This window comes from Chiloscyllium plagiosum, chromosome 8 (genome assembly GCF_004010195.1).
Source record: "Chiloscyllium plagiosum isolate BGI_BamShark_2017 chromosome 8, ASM401019v2, whole genome shotgun sequence".
In the NCBI taxonomy this organism is placed as follows: Eukaryota; Metazoa; Chordata; class Chondrichthyes; order Orectolobiformes; family Hemiscylliidae; genus Chiloscyllium; species Chiloscyllium plagiosum.
Window position 1 is genome coordinate 94,846,786 of NC_057717.1, and position 11,045 is coordinate 94,857,830.

At 48.6% G+C, this 11,045-nt stretch overlaps 1 protein-coding gene across 1 annotated transcript in view; it reads left to right on the forward strand.

The window, feature by feature from the left end:
* The first annotated feature begins 6,087 nt into the window (after positions 1-6,087).
* LOC122552196 (keratin, type I cytoskeletal 18-like) overlaps positions 6,088-11,045 on the forward strand; it is an 11,227-nt gene continuing 6,269 nt past the window's right edge. Inside the window, exons 1-4 of the mRNA XM_043694791.1 lie at positions 6,088-6,609; positions 8,649-8,731; positions 8,881-9,037; positions 10,299-10,460. Of these exons, the coding sequence (XP_043550726.1) occupies positions 6,172-6,609; positions 8,649-8,731; positions 8,881-9,037; positions 10,299-10,460 (840 nt within the window). The 5' untranslated portion in view covers positions 6,088-6,171. The remainder of the gene's footprint in view (positions 6,610-8,648; positions 8,732-8,880; positions 9,038-10,298; positions 10,461-11,045) is intronic.

Sequence of the window (11,045 nt, forward strand, 5' to 3'; positions counted from 1 at the left end):
AGACAGGATGAAATGAGGATGAAACCTAGGAACTTTATCTGACGTTGTGCAATGGAAACCTTTTTTGGAGAGATTACATAGCCAAGGTGTTTCAGATAGTTGAGAAGGAGGGCGACATCAGAGCTGTTGGATTCTTCATCCAGACTGGCAACAAGGAGATCATCTACATGTTGTATCAGTGCAGACCACCCTGTGAGGGTTAGAGACTGCCGGAGAGAAAAGGGTTGGAGAGTGTATGAAGCCTTGAGGTCGTCAAGTCCACATCAGCGAGTGCCCATTAAAGGTAAAGGCGAATAGGTACTGACTGTCTTCATGAAGAGGCAGAGAGAAAAAGGCATGTTGCAGGTCAACAACAGCGCAAACTTTAGCATCTGATGGTACTGAGGCTAGAATATGAGCTGGATTTGAGACCAGGGCATGAAGAGGCTGCACAATGGCTTTGATAGCTCTTAAGTCTTGAACCAGTCTATACTGATCTGGCTTGCCAGGCTTTGGGGCAGCCATAATTGGAGTGTAACAGGGTGACTGGCAACGGACCAGAATGCCTTGATGGAGAAAGTCATCAATTAAAACAGTAAGGCTTGGTATCGCTTGTTGGATGGTAGAATAACATTTGGTTTTAGAGCAATCTGAATGGGTTCACAATCCATGAGTCCAACATGGGAGGATGTTTCGGCCCGTACATCAGGGTGGACTCAGTCAAGGATACCCCGACTTTCATGGTGCCGGAGTGTGGCATTGTGAGGGGTAGGAGTTAGATAGTAGAGGATACTCATCCCTCCTTGAAATGTTTGCAGCTGATAGCAGTGTGGGTAAGCCCTAGTGACTACACAGTGGACCAAGGGGCCCAGGTCCTTAGCATGGTGAGGTGGATTAACCATCCGAGTGATGTGAGGGTCTGAAGTGACTGCTTGTTTCCACAGGTGAAGGGGTATTTTAACAAAATCTCCTTCGCCTTCTGGGCCGGTGACCCGAGCCAAGATCTGTAGGGACCATTCATTACCAATCAAGTCCCTGAAGAAGTCTTCAAGAGATTTGTCTTGGCCTGTCCAATCATAAGCAAGGGTGATGTGACTTCCAGACCCTTGGGGGGGGTTTCAAGGTCAAGTGACCACCATTGGGGTTTATTGGACACATACAGTTGGCATTCAACTGAGTCAGAACTAAGTTGAACACCATCAGGGGAACAGGCGAGTTTAACGTGGAAGGCTCACAGTAGGTCTCGTCCCATCAGATTGCAGGATAATGTGGTTGTGATCACAAGGTGGTGGTCCAAGGAATAGCCTTGGAAATAGCTAGGGACTGGATGAGAAATTGGATATTTGTGAGTAATGTCTTTGTCTCTTTAGAGATTGGAAGGTTCACCGAGGACATTGAGGCCCCTGTGTCAGTCAGAAAGGGATACCATCTGTTTTCAACTTTACGTAAGACTGTGGGTTCCTGCTTGTAAGACACAGACTATAAAGGAAAGTTACTTAGTCCTTGGGAAAATGAGTTATTTCGCGAAAAATTAGTGACTCGTCCTCGGCCTCTTGCTTGTGGCAGAGGGTGATGTTTATGAGAGAGTTTCCCCCAGTTGTCATAGGGGTCCTGAGGGTAGTTTCCATAAGTGCTTCCTTGGTTCCTCCCCTCCCCCCCCACCTTGCCCCTTTAGGGCAGTAAGAGGCCCAATGAAGAGGGTGGCCACAGTTAAAGCAGTCATGGGTCAGGCAGTCACGAGCCCAGTGATGTGCGTTGTCACAGTTAAAACAGCTCTGAGGGGGCTGCCTGGGAGGGGGCCCCTTGGCCACACTCACGACTTGTGGCCTTGAATGGGTGCAGAGCCGCCACTGTAATGCACAGGTAGTTGCTGAGAGTCTCCTCCTGGTCAACAAATTCTGACTTTATGCGGGTTGGAGCCTTGTCTTCATTCTGATGTTTCCACAAAGCCTTAACAGAATGGTGGAGTTGATTAGGTTTAGCATTGACCCAGTTCAGGTTGTTTGTCTTGACTGTTATGGGGACAGAGGGCGGCAGACAGTTTAATAACATGGAGTTATATTGAGCATTGACAGCATGGAAATTCTAAACCCAATCCCCAGAATAAGACTCATAGCATTCTTGAAAGCGTTCAAGGAAATCTTCAGCAGACCCCTTACTTTTAGGGCGAACTTTGAGGATGTGGGCAAGATCAATAGGTTTTGCCAGTCTGGCGGATACAGCAGCAAGGATATCATCCTGTCGCTGCTGATCCTGAGCTACAGTGTTGGAGAGTGTAGCGAAATCATTGTAACCAATGCATTCAGTGAAGCGGGCCTATTCAGTATGGGTAAGGATTTGTTGAAGAAGGGCCCAAAGAAGCCGGTGACTTCTCCTTTTGTTCCTGTTGACGCTTGTCTCCAGCACATTCATTTTTGAGGACCTCGATAGTTAAGTTAATTAAGTTAATAGTTAAGAGTGAACCTATATTGTGTGGGATGAGGGCTCTGTGTGCGGACAGTCAGGGAACTGTGGGCGAGGCACATCCCTGAACCAAGCTTGGCTTCTTTGATAGCTGGCTGCTGTTCGCTTGTGAAATGAGGCAAGTTGACAGGCTTGCCTTGTTTCGACCAACAGATGGCAGGATCTGAACTCTCAATCACCCGAAGTCCTCACCCAGGTCTGTACAGGACACTGATTAGGCCACTCTTAGAATATTGTGTGCAATTCTGGTCTCCCTCCTGCAGAAAGGATGTTGTGAAACTTGAAAGGATTCAGAAACAACTTACAAGGATGTTGCCAGAGTTGGAGGGTATGAGCTATAAGGGAAAGGCTGAATAAGCTGGAGCTGTTTTCCCTGCAGCGTCAGAGACTGGGGGGTGACCTTATAGAGATTTATAAAATCATGAGGGGCATAGATAGGATAAACAGACACAGTCTCTTTCCTGGGGTGGGGGAGTCCAAAACTAGAGGGGAAAGACTTAAAAGGGACCTACAGGACAACCTTTTCACACAGAGGGAGGTACGTGTATGGAATGAGCTGCCAGAGGAAGTGGAGGAGGCTGGTACAATTGCAACATTTAAAAGGCATCCGGGTGGGTATATGAATAGGAAGGGTTTAGACGGATATGGGCTAAGTGCTGGCAAATGGGACTAGATTAGGATATCCGGTCGGCATGGATGAGTTGGACCAAAGGATCTGTCTCTGTGCTGTACATTCTATGACTCTATGAATGACTGGGTTGGAGTCAGAGCCCAGCACTGCTTGTCTGCTGAGAGCAATGTGTGTTGTGATTGGAATTAAGTCAGCCCGCTGGACATCATAGAATAAGAGTTCCCTGATTGGGGCTGGTCCAATCAGGGAGCCTTGGCTGACAGACAACAAAGGTTAGTTTTGATGTGAAGGGCACTGCTTATCACTGGCATTCGGGTGTTTCTTTTCTTCCTGGTGATGGGAAAAAAATAGTTAGTATCCGACGCACTGACATTCTGGGGCCTGACTCTGTCGGAGGCAGTACAAAAGTCAAGGACTGTCCCTGTGTAAATAAAGGGTGACTTGGTGACAGGATACTGGGCCCATGTGGAGTTATTTCAGTATGCAAGATTAACATTGTGCAGCCTCAAGAAACCCTGAACAAAATGCCGAGTGAGAGTTAAAGAATATACCAATCCTACTGCCTCTGGATATGTTCACTCCTGAAAATCAGTAACTCTTTCACCCAATAATTATACATGATTTTGCTGTATAGGTCATTGGACCCAACAGGTTCATACTGTCTTTATGCACCACATGAGCCTCCTACCTCCCTATGTTAACTAGATTAGATTAGATTAGATTACTTACAGTGTGGAAACAGGCCCTTCGGCCCAACAAGTCCACACCGCCCCGCCGAAGCGCAACCCACCCATACCCCTACATTTACCCCTTACCTAACACTACGGGCTATTTAGCATGGCCAATTCACCTAACCTGCACATCTTTGGACTGTGGGAGGAAACCGGAGCACCCGGAGGAAACCCACGCAGACACGGGGAGAATGTGCAAACTCCACACAGTCAGTCGCCAGAGGCGGGAATTGAACCCGGGTCTCTAGCGTTGTGAGGCAGCAGTGCTAACCACTGTGCCACTGTGCCACCCACTAACCAGAATGTTTTTTTTTCTTTCCCTCTCATACTTAATACACCCGTCACACAAATTCCACAGACTTTACAGCAACATTTAGCATGAGAAAACATGGCAAGGCACTTTCCAGGGAAACTCTAAAACACCATGTGATACCAAGCAACAGAGATATTAAGGCAGGTGGCCCGACGCTTGGTCAAGGAGATAGGTTTGAAGGAGTGTCCTACAGGAGGAAAGTGGAATAGAGAGAGGAGGAGAGATGTAAGGAGGGTCTTCCAGAGCTTCAGGCTCATACAACAGAAGCCACTATGGAGTGATTAAAATCAAGGTTGGCACCACAGTATCTTGATATCTGGGAGAAGTGTTAAGAGGTGGAGATTACAGAGAGAGAAGGGGTGAGGGAACTGTTGTAAAAAAGCATAAAGATTTGAAACACAAGCTGGTCTGGAGCCAATTCAGGTCTCTGACACGTAGGCTGATCGGAAACAGAATTCGGGGCGAGTTTAGACTTGGGCTGCAGAATGTTGGATGAGGTCAAGTTTACTCAGCCTGGAACTTTGGGTGGGGGTGGGGGGTTGCTGGGAGCAGCTACAAAGAAGTATGAGTTGTCACTTCACAAATTTCAAGTTTTGGAACTTAGAATGGACAAAATTCACCTTCAGATGACAGGAAACTGTTCATGTTTTATCTCCAGCTCCCTGACTCTCCTGGTTTCCTTTATTTCACGTGTGACCGCTGCCCCTGCTGTGGATCCAGTTTTCAATTTCTTTTTGGAATCCCCTCGAAAACTCTCTTTAAGCCCTCCCTTCCCTGTTAAGGCAGTCCTTAAGAGCTACTGCGAACCTAACTTTCGATTGCTTGACAGAACAGAATAATGATAACAAAGTTTGTGTGGGTGTGCGGCAGGGATGGGGAGGGGGGGGGGGGCATTTCATTTATTGTATGGAACCTTTACAAATACAAGTCGTTGCTGTTGAAGAAAAGATCAACGGAATACTTCTCACTATCCCAGTCAATGTTGGAGCTTCAGCAGACCCCAGTAATTACAATCAGACTGCAGCAGCAGTTCAAGGTGTGGCTTGAAGGGAATGCTAGTAGATTAGTTAACCTAAACTTTTCCAGCTTGAAGCTTTGGGATCCGGATTCAAATCCCAGAAGGTGAAAAATGTATATTTGTTTTGGAAAGTAAAATTAATTGTCTAATTACACTGTCAAATGTCATAACTCTCTCCACGGACCTGCTGATTTTTTCCAACACATTGGTTTATTTCCATTTAATCTTCGCTCTGTGGAAGCATTGCTTTTGCTGATTTTGAAACTATTATTTACACATTCTACCCATCCCTCATTCAGTTAGCTCCTAGATATGAAACATATATATATATATATATGTAAATTTCTCTTAATCATATTTTTCAGAGACCTTAGGAGCAGGTGGGACCTTACCCCTATATCTTCTGGCTCAAAGCTAGGGTCATTATCACTAAAACCACATTACAGAATAACAGTGGGACCACAATTAATATCCACTGAGTAAAATTAACACTCGATTAATAACCTGGTCGTTTCCATTCTTTCAGCCCCTCCCCAGTTACCCTGATACACCGCCCCCTGCATCCAACTGAATCCCAGGGAGGGGTGAGATCAAGGCGCCTGCCCCCGACTGAGGTCAGGAACACTGTGTCTTTTCCTTCCTTTATGCCTGCACCCACCCTCACCACTTGTACATTTCCCCCCACATCTCCCACCCCCACCCAGCTTGCTGTGTGGAGGGGCGTGGTATGTATGGGGTGGGGAAGGATCAGACCGTGGATGGCGGGGACACCACCCAGCCGCTGGGTGGGGAGCACTGTCTAGTGATTTCCATTTTTTTTTTGGTTTTGGGGGGGAATGTTCCTTTGAAGGGAAGGAGGAGGGCTGTGGGTGTGGGGATTGAGCCAATCGGTTCAGGCAGTGGGTGTGCTGTCCAGGGGTGGGGTGGGGTGGGAGGGGGTTCATTTCCACCCCCCGGTGCCTGCGATAAAAGAGAGTCGCTGAGTGTGAGTGTTGCTCAGGGTGCTGCTCTCTCTCAGGCTGTTGTGTGGAACACCATGGCAGGGAATTATCGAACCCAGTCCATCTACAGCAGCAGCGGCAGTGTCCGCCGTTCGAGACCCGTGCAATCCTCAATGAGCATGTATCAGTTTTCAACCAGACCATCCATCTCCACCTCGGTCTACAGCGGGGGCATGGGCTTCGGAGTGGGCTCGGGGACAGGCTACAGCAGCGCCTCCGCGGGTCTCGGCCGCTCGGCCGGCGGGCTGGCTTCCAGCAGCGCGATGTTGCTGGGTGGCAGCGCCCTGACCTCCAATGAGAAGAACACCCTGCAGAACCTGAACGAACGCCTGGCCGCTTTCCTGGGCCGGGTCAAGTCTCTGGAGGAATCCAACAAGGAGCTGGAGAGACAGATCCGAGAGTACGGCACCAGGAGCATCGTGGGCTTCGACTGGTCTATCTACGACCAGACCCTCAAACCCATCCAGAAGGAGGTAAGGGAGATTGGGGTTGGCGGGTGGTGGGTGGGGGCTGGGAAGGGAGAGATCTTCTCTGACCGCAGGAGATGGCAGCATGAGGTCATTCAGCCCATCGAGTCTACTGAACCATTCCAGTGGCTAACCTGGTAATCCGCAGCTCCACTCTGCCGCCTTATCACCAAAACCCTGGATCCTGGAAAACGTGGGCAGTTCAGCCCATTGACTCCATCTCACCCTGTCTGTGGCCGATCTGACCCTCAACTCTACCTAGACAGTTATCCGAACCAAGTTTAACTTGGAAACAGTTACACAGGAGGCGGCACGGCAAGATTTACAACTGCAATTCTGGTCCCCTGCCTATAGGAAGGATGTTGTGAAACTTGAAAGGGTTCCGAAAAGACTTACAAGGATGTTGCCAGGGTTGGAGGGTTTGAGCTGCAGGGAGAGGCTGAACAGGCTTGGGCTGTTTTCCCTGGAGCGCCGGAGGCTGAGGGGTGACCTTAGAGAGGTTTATAAAATCATGAGGCGCATGGATAGGATAAATAGACAAAGTCTTTTTCCTGGGGTGAGGGGGTCCAGAACTAGAGGGTGTAGGTTTAGGGTGAGATTTAAAAGAGACTTGTGGGGCAACCTTTTCACACAGAAAGTGGTACGTGTATGGAATGAGCTGCCAGAGGAAGTGGTGGAGGCTGGTACAATTGCAACATTTAAGAGGCATTTGAATGGATATATGAAGAGGAAGGGATATGGACCAAGTGCTGGCAAATGGGACTAGAATAATTTAGGATATCTGGTCGGCATGGACGAGTTGGACCAAGGGGTCTGTTTCCGTGCTGTACAACTCTATGACCGGTGTGCATCATTCACTGGTGTTACTTATGGGTCATGTCTCCTCTTCCCTGTGAACTCCCCCACCGATAGACATTAGGCTTGATGCCCGTCCTTGCTTGCAAGCTGGCACTGTCTTCTGTTGAAGTTGTTGTGTTTCGAGCCTGCCTGTTAGTTAACTACAGACTGCCCCAGGCACTATTGAATGCAGTTGGTGCCTTCATGTTTGTGGCTGCTTACCTTTCAGAGGGAGATATTAACAAACCAGCGAGAACTCCAGGTAGTGAAGTAGGTTGAGTTTGGGTGCGATGGGGTAGGTTTCCCGTTCTTGCTCTGCAATCAGCTAGGCTCTGAGTGCAAGATCAGATTCGGAATCTCTCACTCACACACACAGAAAGACTGCAAGAAGGTAACGGAATGCATGTCATTCCTTTGGGACTGGCTGTGCCAGAACAATGAAGGGTGGGCCGCCTGAACTTGCAAGAGGAAATGAGAATCTCTGACAGCGTTGGTTCCATGGGAGCTCAGACGAGTGCGGGCTGACTTGGGCATAGGTAGGAATGTGGAATTTGAAATCTCACCAACAGATTGTGATTGTACTGAATGGCAGCGCAGACTCAAGGGGTCGAATGGTCTGTTCCTGCGCCAGTTGTGTATGCCTCATTGATTTGTAGCTCAACCTAAATCTGACCTTGCTATGGGAATGACAACTGTTTCCTCAGCCTGACCAGCACAACCTCGAATACCTGCAGGGGGAGGGCAAATGTAGCTGTGGAGAGGAGTTAGTTACAAAGCTGCAGAGCGCGCACACAGCAGGAGCAAACCTTGGCCTGAAAAGAGCTGTTACCCGTTCTCCAGCTTCTCGCTGAGGTGGCTGCGGAGGTAACTTACAGCTAGTGCAGAACTTTGCAACAGAAATTGACCGCAACTTTATATCCCCTCCCCCAACCCCACTCGGGCAAGCTGAAGGTGTGTTCACCGAAACACATGGTCACAGAGGGGATGATCACTCTGAGACACTGCATAGTGCCTGTGTGTGTGTGGGCATCATGTGACCATGGCACGGGCTCTGCTCCCAGCCTCCTCTTTGACCCTTAGTTATCCCTCTTCTTCACGCCAGCTTTGGTTGGTTGATGTACCCCTTAGTTAGGTTGCTATATAAATGCACACTGGCTGGAGTCCCTGCCCCCTCTGATTGACCACTGTCCCTTTTTCACTTTGTACAGATTCTCGATGCTGTGTTGCAGAATTCCCAGATTGCACTGGAGATCGATAACGCTAAACTGGCAGCTGAAGACTTTAAGAACAAGTACGTTCCTTCCTCCGTCCGCAGCTTGGCTCGCTCTCCAGCTTGCGGTGATCTCCCTGCCATCCTGAAAGGTGCAGCTGCTTCCTCATCTTTCTCTCTCGAACCTGCTCTGGCTGATCTTGTTCTCTCCACTCCTCTGTTTGTTGCAGGTACGAATCCGAGCTGGCACTGAAACAGTCTGTGGAGAATGATATTCTTGGACTCCGCCAACTGAAGGACAACTACCAGTCTTTACAGGCTTGTCTGGTGGATGAGATTGCTCAGCTGGAGGACGAGATTGCCTTCTTAAAGAAGGACCATGAAGAGGTGGGATCCCAAGATGTCCTTGTATCAAACAAATTCACATTCTCTGTGTCTCTCTATTTTCTCTGCGTCACTCTCTATCTCCCTCCTGTATCACTGCCTGTCTGTCTCACCTTCTCTCTCGGACACTCAGTCTGTGTCACACAGTCTCTTTTACTCGCTCTTCCACTCCCCTCTCCCACCCCAATCCCAGCAAAGCATTCTCTCCATCTCCCCCACACACTCTTGTCTCCTCCTCCTTGCCTCTCTCTCTCACACACACTCTCTCTCTGTCTCTCTCTCTCCCCCTCTCCCTCTACCTCTCCCTCTCTCTCTGTCTCTCTCCCTCCCTCTCCCTCTGTCTCCCTCTCTGCTGGGTGACCCTGGCTGAAGATGGGATCGATCTCAGAATGGGGCTATCTCCATGCCTTATGTCAGCCTCATTTGCTGAGGGGTGACCTGATCCTGTTTGAATATCTCTCCAATTGTATTTTCAATCACTATTATGAACCTGGTGCTAGGCAAGGCCTTTGGCCAGGGCAACATGGACTGTGGTCTCTCTGTTGGCTACATCCTGTAAGCCTTGAGCACAGCAACACCTCCTGTCCCTCGGGGGGCTAAGGAAACTCGGCATGTCGATACACCACAGAAAGCATTTTGTGTGGATGCCGCATGTGTCTTGTTCTTTTCACGATCACAAGAAACTGCAGAGCATTGTGAACACAGCCCAGTCCACCACACAAACCAGCCTCTCATCCATTGACTCCATCTATACTTCCCGCTGCTTCAGGGCAACATCCATTATCGTCAAAGATCCCTCCCACCTCGGTTATACTCTCTTCCATCCACTTCCATCAGGCAGAAGATCTTAAAGTTTGATGAATAGATTCAAGAACAGCTCTTTCCCCACTGTCATCAGACCTTTGAACACACCTCTCAAATGTTAATTCTCAGCTTCCTCTCTCTCTCTCTCTCTCTCTCTCTCTGCACCTCCTGTGTGGCTGTAACACAGTATTCAGCACTCTGTTCTGCCACCCTAATGCATTTTGTTTGGTATGATCTGCCTATAAAACATGCAAAGCAATACTTTTCACTGTATCTCAGTACATGTGTCAACAACAAATCAGTGCATCGTAACGATTAAGGGCTGAGGTTTTAACGATACACTTCCTTTTCTGTTTCCAGCAACCACACTCTTATCGCAATAAAAAGCGGACAATTTAGCACGTAGTTCAAGATGCTAAGGTCGTGTGTTTTAACATTTTATCACCTTTTTCTTCTTCAGCAACTGAGGATGCTGCGACAGCAGAAGACTGCAGATATCGATGTCCAAGTTGACTCCGGTCCTCCTGCTGATATGGCTGTGAAACTGCAGGAAATGAGAGATAGTTACGCCAGGATTGCAGACCAGAATAAAAAAGATTTGGACAATTGGTACCAGGAGCAGGTAGGCTTGGGTTCAGCAACAAGGGCAGTGTCTGATTCGGAAAGGGGCCTGTGAGGGTGGGACAGCAAGGTGAGGCTCTTTGCTAACTCTCATTGAAAGTGCAGCACCAAACAACTCCATCTTCACCCTCCCTTCTCAGAGTTAGAAGGCTTGATGGTTAATATCCCTTTCTCGCCAATAAAGCCAGGCCAAGGCTCAGTACTGAGAGTGGGCTACATGGCCAGGGGAACACCAACTTTCAGAGGAGACATTAACTACTTGGATTTCCCCAGTGTCTCCTGAATGGTGTGTATTCAGCATTGCTGTCCTTGGGCAATAATTATCCCTCATTAAACCCAAATAATCAAATCACGGCCACAATCAGGTTATTGTTCATTGGAGCTGCAGCAGGTGAATCACCTTCTGGGCTTCTGAACAATGGCAATGACTCCCCAAGAACGTGGGAAATAGGAACAGAGTAGACCATTCACACCTTCGAGTTTGTCCCTCTACTCAATGAGACCATGGCTGATTTTTCTCCTCCCACCTCATTTTCCTGCACTCTCCCCACGGTCCTTTCCTGTGGTAAACATGTTAAAGTCTCTG